This window comes from Cryptomeria japonica, chromosome 11 (genome assembly GCF_030272615.1).
Source record: "Cryptomeria japonica chromosome 11, Sugi_1.0, whole genome shotgun sequence".
Classification (NCBI taxonomy): domain Eukaryota; kingdom Viridiplantae; phylum Streptophyta; class Pinopsida; order Cupressales; family Cupressaceae; genus Cryptomeria; species Cryptomeria japonica.
In genome coordinates, this window is record NC_081415.1 from 599259142 (window position 1) to 599281504 (window position 22363).

At 36.1% G+C, this 22363-nt stretch overlaps 2 protein-coding genes across 2 annotated transcripts; both read right to left on the reverse strand.

Annotated features, from left to right (window-relative positions):
* Nucleotides 1–2888: 2888 nt before the first annotated feature.
* Nucleotides 2889–4576, reverse strand: LOC131057106 (AAA-ATPase At3g28510). Its single transcript, XM_057991292.2, has one exon. The coding sequence runs from the start codon at nt 4475–4477 to the stop codon at nt 3032–3034; it is 1446 nt and encodes a 481-aa protein (XP_057847275.2). The 5' UTR covers nt 4478–4576; the 3' UTR covers nt 2889–3031.
* A 15562-nt stretch (nt 4577–20138) lies between these two features.
* Nucleotides 20139–21796, reverse strand: LOC131057104 (AAA-ATPase ASD, mitochondrial-like). Its single transcript, XM_057991291.2, has one exon. It carries the CDS (start codon nt 21714–21716, stop codon nt 20238–20240), a length of 1479 nt encoding a protein of 492 aa, XP_057847274.2. The 5' UTR covers nt 21717–21796; the 3' UTR covers nt 20139–20237.
* Nucleotides 21797–22363: the final 567 nt, after the last annotated feature.

Here is a 22363-nt window from a genome sequence, read left to right on the forward strand (position 1 = left end):
TAGGCAATTTTTTAGTGTATTCATCTTGTTTTTGACATATGTAATCTATTTGAACCTACAAAATAGAGAGATAATGTATAATAAGTAGTCTTTCTTGCACATCTAAAACATGGACACAAATTAGAAGCTTTCTCTAACTATCTAGGAAACTGAAAAAACATAGGAGTGATAGAAAATTTTCTCTTGTACAAAAAGTGTTGTGGTAATAGGATGATATGTATCTTCATCTAGACACAAGGATGAGTTGGGTGAACCCACAAATAAATAAAAATATAGGTGGCCTCGAAAAAATTTGCAAACACCCTCGAGAGAAGGTACACCTTTGAATGAAGAGACTTTTTTGTCTTTCATTTGAATGGGGTCTTTCAATTGAAGGTTATTTCTGCATAACCTTCATTTGAAGGCCTAATCATGATTATTTTCATTAGTAAAATAATATCTTCATTCAAAGGGGACCTTCAAATGAAGGCATTATTTTATATATTTTTTGAAAACTTAAAAACTCTCAAATGATAGTTATTTTGTCATTTGAGAGCCACTATGCATTTGAACCCATGAGATGAAGATGGAAATGAAGAATTTGAAGTCACACGAAGCTATGAAGCCATGAGAGGAAGAAACATAAAGGTTTTGAGCCACATCATCCAGCTACCACATCAACCTAGCATTGTAGATAGGTGCATTTTTATTTATTTCTCAACCATATCTCCCTCACATTTTCCAATTATTCATGACACATTAATTCCACTTTTACAAATTTCCCTTTTCCAATTTTTTTTTCTAGGCCATGGCAAAATCAACTATAAGGAGAGGATATCAAGACTCAAGCATACATATCACCTAATGGAATCGACCCTATTCCACTCAACAACAAAGAAGACATTTACGCAACCAACACCAAATGTATTTGATGCAAGCATCTTCTTAAGGTGATTGTCCTCATGCATTTTGAGACACATTTTTCCCTCTTGTTTTTTGTAATAATCTTAAATAAGTTACTATTCTCAATAATACCCTAACTCTAACTATTGGTGTGTGCAGGACAATGTCTGAGGCAACTAATGAGAGTAAAGATGCAGAAGTCTTCTTGAACTACATCATATCACATCAAGAGTTCATATTTTTGGGCTTGGCTAAAAAGTCATATTATTATAGTTGGACAATCACAATCAACAAACATAGCTTGCCAAACAACATACTTACAAATGCAATCAATGCATAGACATATTGCTATAACATAAGTGCAAGATACAATACAAAGGAATTAATCAAGTTTCTCCTATTTTTTTGGCCAAACTATTATACAAAAAATGTCTTCTATTATCTGCATACTACAATTGTTAATTATAGTATAATTGAATATTCAGTTTTCTACTACATTTCAAGAGAACAACTCAACTTAATTTCAAATAATTATCATAACAAAGAAAATGTTCATTTTTTCAACTATTGTCTGTGGTCTAATATAACATTCAAAGTATATTTTACTATCAGCGTAATTATTGCACTTTGTTGAAGTGTAAGTGCTAGCTATAGAAGTGGACGAGTAGAAAAATAATCTGGCCATTGATTTTACATGGTAACCCGTCAGCAGAGTTTCGAAGAATCTAATTGTTTTAATGTACAGATTCGAGGGACGCCTAGAATATTTGTTGCAGATCGTCCACTTCCGAAGATATTTACAAGATATGACAAATTTTGGCGAAGAAATTGGTGCTTCAATGTTTGTTCGGCCCCCTCTGGATTAAGAACAATGCATGATATGACCGGAGGCGATGGAGACACCGAGCACAGGATTGATTTTTTTGGAATACCTTTGTTTTTTGTGGGCCTCTCACGATCATCTTCGAATACTGCCTCTCTCTTGGCAACTTCTTTAGAGGAGGAAAGCTTAAGGGAAGGAAGATATTCCCAATTCTTAGATGCTGCCAATGAATGGAATGTTGTCAGCCGTGGAGAATTTAATGACCAAAACTATTCTTTGCCATGGCTGTTGCAAAGATCTCTTTTATAATATATCAACTCAGTTTTTTCCTAACGATGTTCATTTTTAGATTTTTATAATTATGAGATTGTATGTATATTGTTTTTTAATTTGGTTGTGTGAGTATTTTTTTGTATTAATGTTTTGGATCACATATCTTTCTTATGATCTCTATTTCATTCTGATGATGTGATCCGAAACATTGATGCAAAAAGTACTCACAACCAAATCAAAAGAAACACACATACAGAAATTCATTTGTTTTAGCTATTTACATGCTCTAACAAGAACTGTTTGCTTTTGTATAAATAGTCAACAAAGATCTGTTGTTGTATAACTCATGAATTCACTCAAGTTCTTCAAGGATTGCTTGCTTTTGTATAAATAGTCTACAAAGATCTGTTGTTGTGTAACTCATGAATTCACTCAAGTTCTTCAAGAATTATGTATAGTATTTGTGTCTTGGTATTTCAATATAATTATTTTGTTTGAATTTAAATTTGTTAGAATTTACATTGTATTTGCAGGAATTGTGTATAAGAAGATCATTACGCTATAAATAAAATTTATATTTTTTTATGAATGATTTTTATTTTGTCAAAATTAAAATTTTTATATGAACTTACATTTTGTTGTTTATTGCTTGTGATAAATATATAATAATTATTTTCTTTAGATTTTATGATATTATACATTTAAATTTTGATAATAGAAAAATAACATGAATATGATAAAAATGAACCTCAAAATACATAAAGATATATTTATTGTTACAATTTAAAAATTAAAAATAAATTGAAAAAACATTTCATACAAATATAACATCAAAATATTGTAATAACGAAAAATGGTTAATGCAATACATTAAATATTTTTACTTTCTAAAATATAAAAAGCTCAACATAAATGTAAAGGATTTTTTTGAATAATGCTAATAAAATATTACTCAAATTAACTTATAAATCCATCTCCATTGCCCTTTACAGTGCGATTGCAGTTCCATGCAAACAGTACTACAAAGAGAACGAAAAGTTTGCTACTGGTCCGTTACTTGTCTTGTTCAGAAGCTGGTGGAGCTTTGTCCGCACTTGAATTGTCATATTCTTCAACAGAATTGAACTCATCGCCTTTAGTGAAACCAGGCAGTATTTGAACAGCCCTTTCCTTAGCCCTGCCAAGTCCTACAATCAGGTTCTGAAGCGCAGCGGTGGGATTATCACTAGCCCTCATCAATTCTTCGCTGACATCCGCCGGCGTAATCTGCGCCGCCTCCATCGAAACCTCAATCTTCTCAAACAGAGGATGATCTTCAACGCCAAGATAATTCCGAGCAAGAACTTTGAACGCAGAAAAAGTGCAGAAGGACAGATGAATATGCTTATCCATGCGCCCTGACCGAAGAAGCGCAGGGTCCAGCCGCTCAACATAATTTGTAGTAAAAATAATAATCCGCTCGCTGCCGCAGCAGGACCACAAGCCATCTGTGAAATTCAAAACCCCAGAAAGAGTCACCATGCTTTCCGGCGCCTCGTTCTCTGGTTTTCCAGTAGCCGGATCGGGTTCTTCCTTGCTCTCTCTCTTAGGCTTCTTTTTCCGGTCCGTCAGATCCAGCGAACAGTCGATGTCCTCGATCACAATAACAGACTTGTTAGTAGTAGCAATCAAAAGCTTTCTGAGCTCAGTATTGCTCCTAACATCGGTTAACTCCAGGTCATAAATATCATACTCCAGAAAATTAGAAATAGCGGCAATCATACTCGATTTTCCGGTACCGGGAGGGCCGTAGAGCAAATACCCCCTTTTCCACGCGCGGCCGACCTTCTTATAATACTTTTCTCTCTGTGAAAACTTCGTAAGGTCCTCCATTATGTCGTTCTTCAACTCGGGGTCAAGAGCCAGGGTTTGGAAAGTCGTCGGATGATCGAAAACCACCGGCGTCCAGGACAGCCCGTTATTACCTTTATTCGTGTAAATCTTCCGGTGCCGGTTTTTGAGCTCCAGTATTTTGCCCTCCACCAAAATATGCGGCAGATAGGTATCAAATACCTTGGCTTTGTCCTTCTTGTGGCACTGGAGTTCGAAATACCGCTTTTCGTCCGAGATGGAATTCCAGAAATGCCTGGGCTGTTTCAGCTCTCGGGTGCGGAAAGTCCACCAGACTTTGATGCCCTGAAATTTGTCCATGACTTGCTGCTCTCTGTCCAAGGTGAAGGTAAAGGCTCTGCCATTTTCGGGCTTGTTGAGCTTCAATCTATCTGCAGTTGAATAAGAACGCGTGCTTAAATAAGTTTGCACCGATTCGTAAACCTCGCTTATTCTCATGCCATCATATTCTTCAATTACAATGGTGATGTAGCAAGACAGGAATTTTACAAGCCTGCTGAGTAGCAGAATGAGACGGTCGTAGAATTCAGGCGGGAGGCATTCCTTGAGCAGTGTTCTGATAAAGAAAATGGTGGTCATGAGCGTCCCGAGGTTCCACCACATCTCCATAATTGGTGCAGTGGGCTTACGAGGCAAAACCCCACAACAAATTTAAAGAAGCTTGAGAAAGAAGCTTTCCATGGCGAATAGCTTTACAAAGCAGTCGGTGCCGTGTCTGTGACGGGTGACCTGTGAAAGATGATTCGCGACTTTTTTATCAGTCATTTAAAAATTATGAAAATTATTTATTACTTTAAATTAATATTTTTCTTTCAAATGTTTAAGATTACGATGCATGATGACGTGTCATCCGAAATAAGTACACTTGCAATTTTTATTTCACTCATTATCTTGCAATGTGTAAATATCTCACATTGCACGATAGGTTATTAAAGAGTATAAAACTTATATAGGTAACTTGGACGTGAAGTCTAGATAAAGTCGGCTTTTTTTTACTGCACATAAAGTTATTAAATAAAGTTGGCTTATAACTTGAACACGAAGTTATAAAGCTTGCTCATAACTTAGATGTGAAGTTTCTAAATGAAGTTAATTTATATATTTGTTTGTCTCTTACATTTTAAGTATAAATAAGGGGTTTATCAAATTATCATAGTTTATTATATTAATTAAAAGATAATTATAATTTATGAGTTATTTTATTATTTTTTTAATAATAATATGTATTGATCATATTTTGATTTTTGAATATATCATTATAAAATGATGTTTTTTATTTTTTTGTTAGTAGAATCTTTTGATGCAATTATTATAATGATATTAAGGAATAATTAATTTAATGATGATTAATATATGGACATTAAGTTATTATTTTTTCCATATTAAAGTGATGATAACAAGAATTTTAGAGTTAATTATTGTTTGTATATGAAGTGGCATATTCTTATGTTAAATTTAGCTCAACATTTAACCCCTATCGATCTTCATTTCATCTCATTGCACTTATTCCCATGTATTCACTATCTACTCATCCATGTTTTATACCCATTAACACTCATTTCCAAACATTCACTCTATACCTCAAGATCATCATCATATCCTTGCATAGTAGATCTATGTGGCTCAAGATTGATCCATCTCAATTCTAAGTAGTGTATGTATGAACCCTAAAATTAAAATTGTCATTTCCAAATTTTAACTTTCCTAACTCTTTATACTAGCCATTTAAGCCAACAAACACACATTTTGTGCAACATGTTGCTATGTCATGGTATTTTGTCAACTAAATGAGACTCCAAACACATTTCTTTTAAAGAGTTGCATCTACTTGAGGTGAATCCTAGAATCAAGAGAGTTATACAAACTTTTCTCCATTATATTGGAAATAGATTTACAATAGAACAATTCATTCTTTTCTACGAGTGTCTTGTCATATTTCATTTATGAGATAAAAATGTGATGCTCTTTTAACATATCTTAAAGCCAAGATAGTGGTGAAGTAGTCCCAAATCCATCATGTTGAAGAATTTCTTTAGATTGTTCTTCACATTGTTAATGAGATTGTTTGAACTTCTTCTGGTCAAAGGATCATGATCCACATATAGAAAAAGAATGAAAATATTTGTGCCTATCTTTTTTAATGTACAATTTTGAATCTGAGAGGCTACGGGTAAAACTATAATGCAATAGGTGACCATTTATATTTAATTTGCAATGCCCTAGGGGCCTACTTAAGCCCATAAAGTGACATAATTAAATAACACACATTTGAGGATGATGTTAATAAATGGAACCTTCAAGTTGATTCCTGTATACTCTTCTAGATCAACATTTATGAACACACCCTTTATGTCAATCTATTGAAGCTTCCATCCTTTATGTGGTTCTAATGATTAGACAACTCTAATAGTTTTGATCTTGTAGTGGGTGCAAAGGTCTCTTCATAATGAATGCCCTCCTTTTGATAATATCCATTTGCAACAAGTCATGCTTTATATTTTTTGATATATTGTTCTTCTTTGTGTTTTGTTTAGAAAATCTTTTTTTAGTCAATGGGTTTCTTTCTTGTAGGCAGATTGACAAGATCCCATGTTTGATTCTATATTAAGGAGTCATACTCAAAATCCATGGAATTCCTCCACAATAGTTGACTTAATGTATGTCAAACTATATCAAGTTCAGTCCCAGGTCTAGTGGGATGGGGTGGTGTCATTAGCAACTCAAATGGCAAACTGGTGGTGGTCAACATGGCTAATATCAGTACCCAAATCTCTAGCATGATAGAGGTGATGATGACTTTTACAGGCATCTCCATTGCCAAAAATAAAGGACAGGAGTTAATCATTGAAGGTGATTTGAAGGATGCTATTATGATTTAATAAGGCATAGATAAACTAGGTTAGCAAGTGGCTGATATCATTTTTAGATGCCAAGGTGTTACCGCTAATTTGGACCACATGATATATCAACATATCCTTAGAGAAGGCAATAAGACTGCGGATAGGTTAGCCAACCTGGGTCCTTTCTTTGAGGGGATTAAAATTTGGATGGATCAACATGAATTTCCCATAGATATTCATGCCATGATTAATGAAAATAATAAAATCTTAGTGTCCTAAAGATTTAAAAATCACTTTTTTTCTTTGTATCCCGTCTACAACATAAATAAATCATTTCATAAAGTGGAATTTATTTTTTAAAGGAAGGGAAAGAAATATTTTTAATACTGCCCTTAATTGTGCTTTTCTAATCCCAGTTTGTATAATCTAGCATTGGCTCGTGGCTCTGGTTTTACTATAGTAACTATATGAGGTGATTTAATTCAAACAGATCTTGATAGTTGTGAGAAATTCAAAGAGAATGAGGCTCTCAAGGAAAAAATGGTTGAGGGTATTTTTGAGCTAACTACATGGAAGGCATGAAGGGATTTGATCCTTCACTATCGAAACAATTTACCCAATCTTGAGAGGATGGTGAAGTTCACAATGTCAATCGAGACTATTTTAACTACCACTGGGTTGGTTGTGGAAAGCACACCCTACCCAAAAACGCTCAAAGGAAACTTGTTGGCATTATGTGAACCGGTATGAGGACATAATGACATTGTATGTTGTCATTGATGTCAATATGCTGAAGAAGTGAGAAAAGTGAGAACTGGCATATGAGAGAACCAGTAGAACACTGTGAACCGACATTTGTACCCAAGTGAAGCATGATATTGTATGTTGTCATTGATGTCAATATGCTGAAGAAGTGAGAACCAACACATGAGAGAATCGGTAGAACACTGTGAATCGACATTTGTGCCAAAGTGAAGCGGTGTGTTTGTTCATGATGAACCTGCATATAGCTATGTGAACCGAGTCATGGAAGTATTGTATGAATACTAGTTGGTAGTCTCAATTTCAGGGTTTCTAGTTTAAGTACTTCAAGCCTGTGTGGCTCAATCGGTGACTTTGTGTGATGAGTTAGCATGGTAACAAAGAATAGATCATGTTGCCATGTAAGCCTTGTGCACGTGAAGGATCTTGCATGAAGGAGATTGTTCCTATCTACCTTGGGAATGTGAGAAGTCTGTAAAACAGTGATAACGTGTGATGGGTTATCAGCCACCATAAAATTGATGGAAATGGACGATGGAGAATGTCTTGAGATTGGATACAGAATTGCTGCATTTAATGCAGTCTGCTCAACGGTCAGGATTGACCTGTTTGAATTCCTTAACCTAACAGGTTTAGGGTTTAGGGTTTATGCTGCCGACCTATCTGTTTTCCTATAAGGTCGATGTTGTGTCTCTTTCTGAGGTTGTTGGCAAAAGTTGTGTGTGTGTATCCAAGAGAAGGGACACGTGATTCTTGCCAGACCCAAAGGAGAGAAGTGATACTTGTAGAGTGTAAGTGCTGAAGGCGAAGAGGAGCTCGAGCGGATCTGCATTGGCATTAAGTGCTATTACCAAATCATTGTAATACCTATTGATCTCTAACCACCTCAACAGTTGGAAAATCCCTTAATAGGGTAGCCTTAACCGGCTTGCTGTAAATCCTTTAACAGGGTAATTCAAATCTATTGAGTTCGAAATCCTTTAGCTATTGAGTTCTTGAAATCCTCTAACAAGGTAACCTTTAATAGGGTTTAACCCTTAACCGCGTATTCTAGCCATCCCTTAACTGGGTGATCCCTAACAGGATCGGTTCCTAGCAGAACCTATTGTAATGTCTCTAACCGGACAAGGCTCCTAACAGAGCGGACTTCTAAAGAGTTCAAAAATAGCTTGTGGGTATTCATCCCCACCGTGTTTTTTCCCAGTTGGGTTTCCACGTGAAAAATATGTGTGTCATGTGTGATGCTTTTATGTTGTGATGCCTTCCTATTGTCTGTCAAGCATATGATGGTTCTGTGTTTTATGCCTGTCAATAAAACATGTTGAACTAGCTATTATTATGATCTGATGATAGATTACATGTTTATGCATAAGGGCGAAATGGTAGTGTAGTCTTGAGTTGAGTGAAAAGCTAAGTGAGTAACCGGTTAATGCTTGTCTCAGTCATTCTTAGCTTTACCGGTTGCACTCTATTTCAAACCGGTGTCACTGTTTACCAGTCATTTGAAGTGTCTGCTGTCAAACCAGTTTAGGACTGTATTTTTGTCTATACTGATTCACCCCCCCCTCTCAGTACCGGGTTAGTACTATTCATTCATCATTGAGTTATCAATTGGTATTAGAGCGTCCTCCAGGTCCTTTGTGCTATAAGCTTAACCGCTTGAGGTAAAGATCCCAGTCTAATGATGAAGAGGGAAGGTCCAAAGTTTATCAGAGAAAATTTCAGTATATGGAAATACAGAATGAAGATATACATCAAAAGCATGGGTGCTCAACACTGGAGCTATGTTGAGACTGCCTATGTTGCACCTATTGGTACCCTTACCGATGACCAAAAGAGAGAGATGCAGGAGAATGGGCAAGTCATGGAAGCCCTAATTAGTAGTTTATCTTCAACATTGAGTTCATTGATGTTCAGGATAAGGTAAATCCCAAAGAGGTATGGGATACTCTTGAAAATATCTATGGCGGTGATGAGCATGTAAAATAGGCTAAGGAAGAAAGCCTTAGAGAGAAGTTTGAAGATATGCGGATGGTTGAAGGTGAGACCATTCAATAGTATGGAATAAGAATCAAAACAGTTGTTGGAGATATCAAGAGTGCAGATGGTAAAATAGAAGATTCCACCATGGTAAGCAAAGTCCTGAGATCCCTATTGCCGGTCTATGCAATAAGGGTTGCTACTATTCAAGAGCTAAGATCAATCGACAAGACTAAGGTATCCCTAGACTCCATCATTGAAAATTTGACAGCCTATGAGCTAAATAGTTTTGATGGCAGTGTTCAAAAGACTGAATCAACTTTTAAAGCTTCTGCAGTGCCATCCAGAAAAGGAAAAGAAGCTAGCACTAGTGGTGAACCAAGACAGGGTAGAGAAATGGATGATGAGGAGATTTTGATGGCATTTGAAGCTCTGCTTTCCAGGAAACTTCCTAAAGGAACCGACAAATATAGAGGTAAGCTACCTTTGAAATGCTTTTCTTGTAACCGGATAGGACATATTGTTGTAAACTGTCCTAATGGCGACAACAAGGACAAACCGGAAAGGTTCAAGAAATTCAAAGGAGGAAACCGGAGAAACTGTTTTGTGGCAGTTGATGAAGGTGTCACAGATGAAGAGTCAGAGCATGAATAAAATGGAGATATTGTGTTTGTTGCTGTTAAGGAAGATGTGTCAGACAAGAAGGCTCTTGTCTCCCGGTTTGATAATTCCAATGAGGGGATCATTGACAGTGGTTGTTCTCACCATATAACTGGTTACCGGAGCAAGTTTCTATCCTTGGAGGAGTATGATGGTGGTGTGGTTCGCTTTGGCAATGATGCACCATGCATGGTCAAAGGCAGAGGGTCCATCTCTCTAAATGGAAAGAGTAATGTTGACAATGTGTATTGGGTTGATGGTCTTAGACACAACCTTCTAAGCGTTGCCCAGCTGAATGACAGTGGACTCACTTTGGAATTCAAGAATGGAGTTTTTTAGAATCAAAGGAAAGAATGGTGAATTGGTGGCCACCGGCATGCAGACCAAAGGTAACCTATTTCAGCTGAATGCAAATATAAGTACATGTCTTATGGCTAAATTTGATGATAGCTAGATATGGCATAGGAGACTCTGCCATGTAAACTTTGATAACATTGTGAAGGCTAGTAAGATCAAGGCAGTTAGAGGGTTGCCGGTGCTAAGCAAACTGGATAATACCTTGTGCAGAGAGTGTCAATTGGGGAAAATGTCTTCCTCAACCTTTAAAGGTAAATCTTTCACTGCTGACAACTTGCTTGACCTTGTGCATACTGATTTGTGTGGTCCTATGAAAACTAGAAGTGTGCAGGGTGATAGGTACTTCATGATTCTCACTGATGACTGCTCAAGAATGATGTGGGTCACATTCTTGAAAGACAAGTCTGAAGCCTTTGTAAAGTCCAAATCTTTCAGAGCATTAGTGGAGGAGGAAAGCAGTAAAAGGATCAAGTGCCTGAGAACTGATCAAGGAGGGGAATTCACTTCAGGTAAATCAACAAGTACTATGAAGAACATGGCATCAAGAGGAAATTGTCTGCCCCTCGGACTCCACAGTAGAATGGCCTAGCATAGAGGAATAACCGAACTATGGTTGAAGCAACTAGAACCATGTTGATTCAAGGAAAGGTAGCTCACACCTTTTGGAGAGAAGCGGTGAGCACTACAGTCTACACAATGAACCGGGTACTCATCAAGAGAGGTAAGGATAAAACCCCTTATGAATATTGGACTAGTAAGACACCTGTGGTTAGCTACTTTAGAGTGTTTGGTAGCAAATGTTACATCAAGAGGAGTGAACACCAGAGCAAATTTGATGCGAAATGTGTTGAGGGAATATTCCTAGGATATTCCACGAAGAGAAAAGCTCTCAAGTGTTTCAACAATAGGACTCAGAGAATTATGGAAAGCATCAATGTAAGAGTTGATGAAACCTCTGAGAAAACTAAGGAAACCGATAGTGAGCAAGCGGTAAACGAACTGGTTGCAACCTTCTGGGAACTGGTTGACAGCCAACCGAGTACCAGTAACAATGTTCCTACACTGGCAAATGTAGATGCTGATACTGATGGAGATGAGGATGAAGAACAAAAGTAAGAGGAATCTATCAAGACCATTCCTCAGTATGTCAAGCTGAATCATGATCCTAAGCAGATCATAGGAGATAAGGATGTAGGAATCCTTACAAGAAGAAAGGTCAGAGAAAACTCATGTATGATCTCTGAATTTGAGCCTAAATCATTCAAAGAGGCACATAAGGATGAAGACTGGATCAAGGCAATGGAAGAGGAACTTGACCAGATAGAGAAAAATGGTACATGGTCTTTGGTACCCAGATCGGAGCACAAAAATGTTATTGGTACTAAATGGGTTTTCAAAAATAAGTTGAATGAGGATGGCATAGTGATTAGGAACAAAGCCAGATTAGTGTGCAAAGGATATGCTCAAGAAGAAGGAGAAGACTATGGTGAAACCTTTGCTCCCGTAACCAGATTGGTAGGAGTCCGTATGCTTCTTGCATATGCAGCTTTTAAAGGCTTCAAAGTATATCAAATGGATGTAAAATCTGCATTCCTAAATGGTGTACTTGAAGAGGAGGTGTATATTGAGCAACCAAATGGGTTTGCCCTATCTAAAGACAGTAACATGGTATGTAGGCTACATAAAGCCTTATATAGACTAAAGCAGGCACCTAGAGCATGGTATGAACGTCTACATTCTCATCTTGTGAAGATTGGATTTGAGAGAACAAGTGAAGATAGTAATATCTACTTGAAGTCTAAAGGAGATCAGATCCTGATTTATGAGTTATTTGTTGATGACATTATCTTTGGTGGAGATGACAAGATGAGTCATGAGTTTGCAGATGAGATGAAGAAAGAATTTGAAATGTCACTCATAGGGGAGATTAAATTCTTCATTGGACCACAGATCCAGTAGATGAAGGATGAAATCTTTATCACTCAGTCCAAGTATGTCAAAGAGGTGTTGAAGACCTTTGGCATGGAAGATAGCAAATAGGTTGGTACTCCGATGGTGACCGGTTGTAAACTATCTAAAGAAGATGACTCAGAATTGGTTGATGAGAAGGAATACCAATCAATGATTGGTAAGTTGCATTATGTAGTGCATAGCAGACCGGATATTGCAGATGCAGTTGGCATTACTGCAAGATTCCAGAAAAGCTCAAGAGAATCTCACTTGGTTGCAGTTAAGTGGATTCTTAGGTATCTGAAGGGAACTGTTGACTATGGATTATAGTATCCTTATAGCAAGGATTTCAACTTGAAAGTATACACAACATGTGGTGCATTCTTTCTCGGTGGTAGACTGGTCTCATGGATGAGTAAGAAGCAGAGTTGTATCTCTTAGTCTACAATGGAAGCAGAGTATGTTTCAGCTTTCATGAACTGCACTCAGACAATTTGGATGAAGCATGTATTAAATGGCTTCAAAGTTCCTGTATCTGAACTGGTAAGTATATTTTGTGACAATACTAGTGCAATTAATATCTTCAAGAATCCGGTTTTACATTCTAGAACCAAGCACTTTGAGCTTAAGTATCATTTCTTGAGGGAAAAGGTTCAGAACAAAGAGATTGCATTGGAACATGTTTCTAGTCAGGAGCAATTAGCAGACATATTCACCAAGCCTCTCCCAAAGGCTACATTTATGTACTTAAGAGGTGAATTAGGGGTGTTGCCCCTTCAGGAGGTAAACTAAAGGTATATTCTCCACATCAGTCAGGTATTGCATAGTCAAATTTTTCTTCACGATTGATGTGTTGAAGGATGCTACTCCTCAGGGGGAGCAGCATAATGGAACAGGGAAGCTTGTGCCTCCACTTTGGCATTGTTGTCAAAGGGGGAGAAGATGTGAAGCGGAGAAGATATCTTTGTTTATTACCATCAATGCCAAAGGGGGAGATTGTTGGCATTATGTGAATCGGTATGAGGACATAATGACATTGTATGTTGTCATTGATGTCAATATGCTGAAGAAGTGAGAAAAGTGAGAATCGACATATGAGAGAACTAGTAGAACACTGTGAACTGGCATTTGTGCCAAAGTGAAGCATGACATTGTATGTTGTGATTGATGTCAATATGCTGAAGAAGTGAGAACTGGCATATGAGAGAACCAGTAGAACACTGTGAACCAGCATTTGTTCCAAAGTGAAGCGGTGTGTTTGTTCATGATGAATCGACATATAGTTATGTGAACCGGCTCATGGAAGTATTGTATGACTACCGGTTGGTAGTCTCAACTTCAAGGTTTCCAGTTTAAGTACTTCAAGTCTGTGTGGCTCAATCGGTGACTTTGTGTGATGAGTTAGCATGGTAACAAAGAACAGATCATGTTTCCACGTAAGCCTTGTGTGCGTGAAGGATCTTGCATGAAGGAGATTGTTCCTATCTACCTCGGGAATGTGAGAAGTTTGTAAAACGGTGATAATGTGTGATGGGTTATCAGCTGCCATAAAATCGGTGGAAATGGACGATGGAGAATGTCTTGAGATTGGATCAAGAGCTGCTGCATTTAATGCAGTGTGCTCAATGATTAGGATTGAACCGTTTGAATTCCTTAACCTAACAGGTTTAGGGTTTAGGGTTTATGCTACCGACCTATCTGTTTTCCTATAAGGTCCATGTTGTGTCTCTTTCTAAGGTTGTTGGCAAAAGTTGTGTGTGTGTATCGAAGAGAAGGGATACGCGATTCTTGCCAGACCCAAAGGAGAGAAGTGATACCTGTAGAGTGTAAGTGCAGAAGGTGAAGAGGAGCTCGAGCGGATCTGCATTGGCATTGAGTGCTGTTACTAGATCATTGTAATACCTGTTGATCTCTAACCACCTCAATAGTTGGAAAATCCCTTAACACGGTAGCCTTAACCGGCTTGCTGTAAATCCTTTAACAGGGTAATTCAAAGCTATTGAGTTTGAAATCCTTTAGCTATTGAGTTCTTGAAATCGTCTAACAAGGTAACCTTTAATAGGGTTTAACCCTTAACCGAGTGATCCCTAACAAGATCGGTTCCTAGCAGAACCTATTGTAATGTCTCTAACCGGACAAGGCTCCTAACAAAGCGGACTTCTAAAGAGCTCAAAAACAGCTTGTGGGTATTCATCCCCACCGTGGTTTTTCCCAGTTGGGTTTCCATGTGAAAAATATGTGTGTCATGTGTGATTCTTTTATCTTGTGATGCCTTCCTATTGTCTGTTAAGCATATGATGGTTTTGTGTTTTATGCCTGTCAATAAAACATGTTGAACTAGCTGTTATTATGATATGATGATAGATTACATGTTTATGCATAAGGGTGAAATGGTAGTGTAGTATTGAGTTGAGTGAAAAGCTAAGTGAGTAACCGGTTAATGCCTGTCTCAGTCATTCTTAGCTTTACCGGTTACACTCTATTTCAAACCGGTGTCACTATTTGCCAGTCATTTGAAGTGTCTGCTGTCAAACTGGTTTAGGACTGTATTTTTGTCTGTACTGATTCACCCCCCCCCCTCTCAGTACCGGGTTAGTACTATCCACTCATCATTGAGTTATCAAAACTAAAAGGAGGACTTCAAAATATTTTTGAGCCTAGGTGAGAATGTGGACCATCTCCAAAGTGGATTCAAAAGGGACAACTTGTCGGGTATCTATAAAGAGGCAGTAATTTAAGCATTTGCACTCCCAACTATTCCCAATGCTCAATCACTTAAGGTATGGAATCAAGATGAACTTTCCCTTTTGGATTTTCTCTTCCATTTCTCAATCTATTATGGTGGGCAAGTCTAAAAGTACCCTTCCCTTGTACCAAGGTCTTACTCTACACCTTTATAATTTTCATCTAGGTTTAACCCCAATAAGTAGGCCTACCATTAATCCTTTTGGCCCACCCTTTGTGTTGAGTTATTGATCAACCCAATTGATTCTAAAGCTTCCCCAAATCCCTAGAAGAATCTCACCCAGGTTAACCCTTCTAGGACTGCTAAATTAAAAAAAACCTCGACCCCCTTATTGGTGAATGCTCAATTAAAAGATGATTATTGTTGAACAAGATTTAGAGGAGATGGCATTTTCTTGGTCCACTAGGTCTGATTGGACCCCTGATTACTCAATGAGCAATTTTTCTACCCCTCCTTTACCTCCTTCCCTTGGCTCCCCTCATTCTTCTCCTTGAAATGATATCTATAAGGAGGAATTCCCCTCTTTGTAGCCAAAGTGAATGAACTCTGCAAGGGGTTCAAAAAGCACAAACCTACCATCTACTAGCTTTTGGGAAAATTTGAGGAGGTAAAAATCAAAATTAATAAACTTGGAGCCCTTATTGAAGTGAAGACTAGAGCCTTGAGTTTGGATATAGACGAAAAGGAATAAGGTGCTTGGACGATGATGGGTAAATTTGCTGCTATGGTTGATAAGTGGGAAGAGTTGGAAAAGACTGTGAAGGAGCTTAATGAGAAATTTAATCACAGTAATGGCACAAAGGATTTGGCAAAAGTGATGGAGTTGTTGCATGTGATAATTAGGACTCCATAAAAAGGAAAATGGAGAATATGTTTGCGTAAAAAAATGGAGATGATCAAGAAGAACTTCAATGCTACTCTCCAACCTATACAAGATGAAATTGCGAGGAGGTATGAAAATAAGAGGCACCACTTGGATTCCTCCACTACTAGTGGGCTACACTAGACTCTCTAGCCATCACCTCTAGGAAACGTTTCAATAGAAAACTCTCTTTTTCAGAGAAAGGCAAAGAAATTTTCCAAGATAGAAATTGGTTTTTTCCTTGACCAAGTAGGCTATCAACTTGTCCCTTTTTTGGGGGCCGGGGGGGGGTCTCTGTCCTATTAAATTGCATTTGATTTGTTGGGTTTTGTTGTTGTTTTTGTTTGGGTTTTGTTAGCGGTGCTTGAAGCCTTCTAGGTTTGTTCTTTTTTGGTAGTAGGCTTTTAGGTCTTAGTCCCTCACCCCTCGTGAGCCCCTGGTTTTGTAATTATGTAAAATTTTGAGTTTAATATATTAAAAAATATATCAAGTTTAGTGTTGTCAACAATTAAACTTGTTAGAGTAATATTTACCTCATTTATCTCATATCTTCTCATTCCAACTCTTGATAATTTAATATACATATTATTAAAGTTTTAATATAAATCTATGCCCATAAACACAACCATTAGTAGAAGGAAAAAAATGTGCCTTTTTCATTTAATAGATCAATTAGGAGTAAATGAGGTGCATGGATCATTTCTTAGGTCATGTAATCCATGGTAAAACTTGTCATGAGCTCGTCATATTGAAGTATTTTAGTTTATGTAATGACTATAATATTAGATCTCTAAAACATCACTCTAATATTGAAAGTTTTTGTAAACCCTTTTTTTCCTAATGTCTTTATACATTTTATTATAGATTTTTCCCTTTTTTCTAGGAAACATATGTACACCAATAGTTTCAAGAACATAATCATGACATTAATCAAATAACACATAATTTAAATATTTATGGAAAAAAAGGGTGTTAGATATTTTTTATGGTAATTATATTTAATAATCTTATTTATTTGATGATTATTATGAATTAATTTAGTATCCACTTCATCAATAAAAAAATCACCTATTAAGAAAAGATCAACTTATGACAAGGGATTGTGCAATGTCAACTATCTCATTTTTATAACCAAAAGGATACTATTTGAAATTTTGATATCCACTTGATGATAGATGAGATTTCAAATATCATGCATCTAGAACATCAACATTGATCTTTCTTACCATTCTATTAAAATGAAGTCAAATGAAAATTAAAAATAAAAATATGCATTTAGTCATCAAAGAAATGTAGGTTCAAAAATCTTCAACCTACAAAAGAAATTAAAAAAAATGAAACTAAAAAAGAAAGTTTGAACTTAATCAATAGTTATTTTAGATACTTGAGTTGGAGAAAATTAATATTATTTTTTATTGTTTGATTAGGTGATGGTTAATAATAAATAGAGCCTAATAAACATTAAATTATTAAAGTGATATTATTTTTAATTTTTTCATTTAATTGATAGTTTGTAGGGAAAAAAAATGAGATTTTCAACTCAATCAAAAATTGTTCACAATTATTACTTGTTGGAAAATAAAAATGTTTAATTCTTAAATATTATTTTTTGTTCGCTAACTACATGATGGTTGGATAAAGAAATGTACGTTATTTTTTCAAGTTTTTTAATATAATTTATATTATATAAAAAATAATGGGTGATGAGAGAGTGTTAAAATATAAACCATATTTTAAATATATTTGTCATGTAGAGACAAGTCTCTTGTAGGAGACATAACTTTTCACTAATGTACCTATTTAAGGATCTTTATATCCAACTATTTGATACACAAAAAATATAGAGAATTTTATTTTTCAAAGAGTGCCTGGAGGGATGGAAGTTAAGTTGGAAACTTTCATAACCATTTCCAGACATGCAAAGGGTTTATGCAAACAAGCAATGAATGGTTGCACTCTGCAAATTTTGTTCCACCTTTGAGACCATTCATAGTTTTGGGAGTGGACATGGACAAAGAGGTGCACCAAGAAGAAGCACAAGTTGGGTGAGACTATATTAAGGACTATTTGTGGAGCAAGGAGAAAATGTTGTAAGTGTTGGGAATAGAGGAATCAAAGAAAGAAAGAAGTAAGAACATTTTCAAGAAGGAAGATTTCCAGATGCAAGAAGCCAATAGAGTGACTTTCAGAAGACTAGTATTTTGGTCCTGAAATTCTATGTCATAGGGTTTGTAGTTCTCGTAGGATGATTGTTTCTCTTTTTGTTTATGTTTTTGTTAGTAGGGTTAGCCTATTCTTTGTTGGATGACTCATCTAATAGACAATCATTCTGGAGTTGGTTGTTTAAGTGGTATGACTGGTATGATCTTGTTTGGTTGTTGTTTATGAGATATTGATAGTTTAATGTACATATTATTAAAGTTTTAATATAAACATATAGAAAATATTTACCAATCAAAAAATAATATAGATTTGGATTTTTTAACTTAATAAGTGCTCAATTGTTTATTATACTTGAGCTAAAAAAATTAAAAATGATAAATTCTTCAATATTATTTTTTGTTCCTTAATTGGGTTAACTCGATAAAAATTGTTAACCTACAAAAGAAGTATTGTGTTTTTAGCTTATTTGATCATTTATTAACAAAAAACATGGTTAATATTTTGAACTTAAACAATTATTTAAAATTCTACAAGATGAAAAATAGAAAAATTGAAATTATTCTATATTGTTTCTTATAATGATTGATTATTAAATGTTCATGAAAAAAATGTATTTTTCAACCTACATAAGTATTAGTTCTATTTTATTAGTTGATCATTTATTGATAAAATAAAGTTGGGGTTTTCAACTTAGTTAACAATTGTTTAGGAATCTTGAGATGTAAAGAAAAAAATCGAGAACCTACAATGTTATTTTTGTTTATTGATTAGTTGATTGTTCATGAAAAAAAGCAAGTTGAAATATACCATCAATTTCAACCTACAATACAAATGTATTTTAGTATAGTTTAAGTTTTTGGTTAAGTGGATTGTTTATCAACAAAAAGCCAACTAAATTTTTTACGTTAGTCAATTGTTTAAGATTTCTAAGTTGAGAAACTAAATCCGAATAGACTAATTATTGTCAAAGATAACATTTGATTAACATTTAGAAATCAAATCCCTCAATGTTATTTTTTTATGCAATGACTACTTGATTTTTCATGAAAGAAATATAGGTTCAAAAAATGATATATTTTACGATTTATAAAACTAATTTTGAGATTCCTAAAGATTAAAAGATGGCATTTTTTATTTGCTAAATATTTGTCTATTTAATTGATTCTAAATGTAAGATGAAAATTATAAAAACAAAAAATTATGATCCATCTATTTTTTTCACTAGACAATATGGGAGCACAAGTCTTTTTGCTGGCCGTTGGACCTCTTCAGCTAAGAGCAAAGACTAATGAATATCCATTCCACCTCATCATTAAGAATCATTCAACTTTACCAACAAATCAAAAACCCATTTTTATGTTATAATTCAAAAACAAAAATTAAAAAAACACAACATTAAATTGAACAATGTTCATTATTCATGTTGATATGTCCATACATATGAAGCATGCCTTAGGATTCCTCGACGCTAGGCATTTTTTTCTTTATTTCCCCTTTCTCAGCAAACTTCCAATTCCTTGTCACTCAATAACACGTAAACTTGCGTGCAGTTTTCAAAAGAATTGCAATTCTCGTTTCTCAGGAACTAACAATATCTTACGCGCGTGCTTATATTTTAACTTTTAACTGTCGAACGTAAAGCCAGCAACTTCATATAACATGCATGCGCGTACGTATTGACCTCCACAGTAACATATTTCACAGAAAAACTATAATTTTTTATTTAAATATAAACGGAGCAAAATTGGCTCCATCGAAATTAACAAATCACAAAGTTAAGAGCCACAAGCAATTTTCTACACAGAACAGGACAATTTCCTCTTTATATTGAAGAAAATTAGAGTTTAAAACCATACACTAATAAGAACATCAGAGTTTAATGATTAAGCTGCATAAATAAGGACAGTATCCTGAAAAAAAATTACAAATTGCTTCCATCGTTAAAATATTCCTTGTTATGGACGAAGTAGAACTATATTAACAAACAAAAACATAGAATATTGAGTTCAGACATATTATAATCTATCTCCCCGGTTTCTCAACATATTCCTATTCTTCTGAAACTTTTGAATTTAAACTGGAATCTTCATCTATTACAGTAACCGGAGGAGATCCATCTGCAACTGAATTGGCTTCTACACTTTCATTCTCCGGCGAAATTTCATTTTTCACCTCCGCCATTTCCATAGCCCGGCGCAGAGTCTGAATCAGCTTTTCAAGAGCAGCGGTGGGATTGTCACTTGCCCTCATCATTCCCTCGCTCACATCTGCCGGCGTGATCTGCGCTTCTTTCATCAAAATCTCAACTTTCTCAAACAAAGGATGATCTTCAATTCCAAGGTAATTTCGAGCAAGAACTTTAAACGCAGGAAAAGTGCAGAAAGACAAATGAATATGCTTATCCATGCGCCCCGACCGAAGAAGCGCAGGGTCCAGCCTATCAACATGATTCGTCGTGAAAATAATAATCCTCTCACTGCCACAGCACGACCACAAACCATCTGTAAAATTCAAAACCCCAGACAAAGTAACCTTACTTTCCTCACTGCCGCTCTCATCTTTCGCAGGGTTTTTCTCATCTTTGCTCTCTTTCTTCGCCTTCTTTTTCCTGTCGGACAAATCCAGTGAGCAGTCGATGTCCTCAATCACAAGAACAGACTTATTTGTAGTCCCAATAAGAAGCTTCCTCAGTTCGGTGTTGCTCTTAACCTCGGTTAACTCCAGATCATAAATGTCATACTCGAGAAAATTCGAAATAGCAGCAATCATACTCGATTTCCCGGTGCCCGGGGGGCCGTAGAGCAAATACCCCCGTTTCCAGGCACGGCCGACCTTCTTATAATACTTTTCCCCCTGAGAAAACTTTCTGAGATCCTGCATAATGTCATGCTTTACCTCCGGGTCAAGAGCCAGGGTTTCGAACGTCGCAGGGTGCTCGAAAACCACCGGCGTCCAAACGCGGTTTCTGTCCTCGTATGAATGCGACTTTGGACCTTTATTTGTGTAAATCTTCCGGTGACGGTTTTTCAGCTCCATGATCTTGGCCTCTGCAATTACATGCGGCAGATAGGATTGAAATATCCTGGCTTTGTTCTTCTTGTGGAATGTGAGCTCGAAGTAGCGCTTTTCGTCGGAGACGTTATACCAGGAGAAAAGAGGCTGCTTTAACTCTCTGCTACGGAAAGTCCACCAGGCTTTAACGCCCTGAAATTCGTCAATAATTTGTTGCCTTTTGTCCATGGTGAAGGTAAAAGCCTTGTCATTTTTGGGCTTGCTGAGCTTCAATCTGGTGGCGGCAGAAGAAGATAGCATGCTTAAATAAATTTGCACTGATTCGTAAAGATCACTGACCTTGATGCCTTCGTTCTCCTCAATGACTAGAGTGATGTAGGAAGACAGAAATCGCGAAAGCCTGCGCAGTAGATCTGTGGAATATTCGTAGAGCTCGGGAGGGAGGAACTCCCTGGCCATTGTTCCCATAAAAATTATGGCTGCCATGAGCGTCCCGAGATTCGACCACATCTCCATTGCCAATTTTTTGGGGGTTTGCCTTGCGATTAGGGTTCACAGTAAAGAAGCTTATAACAATGGAAAATTCATTAAATAATTCATGACGACGCCACTGCAGCGGTCATGGCGCAGTGGGTGAGAGCATGCAATTATAATGCGATTGGTTGTTACTCCTTCCGCGTGCATTTCTGTTTCAGTAGGTGCTTACCTGGTAAGATAAGACAATTACGAATTGCATTAACTATGCATTCTGTCAAAAGAAACGCCGACCAGTGACTACACTAGGACGAACGCGTGAATTGGTAAACGATAAAATTATTAGTTTTAAAACCTTTTAAAAACTTACTATTAAGTATTTAGAGGTTTGAAGCTTTCATTTTTTATTATTTCCTTTATTATTAAAATATCATTTATAAATAAAAAATTAAATCGTGAATGTATGCAAAAGTAATTTCACATTAGACCATTTTCTTTAATATTCAAGGTGTATTTCAATTTTTTATTATAAAATATAAGGGAAGTTTTAAGAAGACTAATAGGGCTTGAGAGTAAATTTATTATTTTCAATTGAACTAAGTTTCTCTTTTGAAATGTTCATGGCCTTTCAAGATTCTACGGTAAACAAAAGGCTCCTAATTTTTTCAGTAATTTAATATTTTATTTAA

Excerpts from the sequence above, each read along its gene's own strand:
- LOC131057104 (XM_057991291.2), bottom strand. The coding sequence starts at position 21,716 with ATGGAGATGTGGTCGAATCTCGGGACGCTCATGGCAGCCATAATTTTT.
- LOC131057106 (XM_057991292.2), bottom strand. The coding sequence starts at position 4,477 with ATGGAGATGTGGTGGAACCTCGGGACGCTCATGACCACCATTTTCTTT.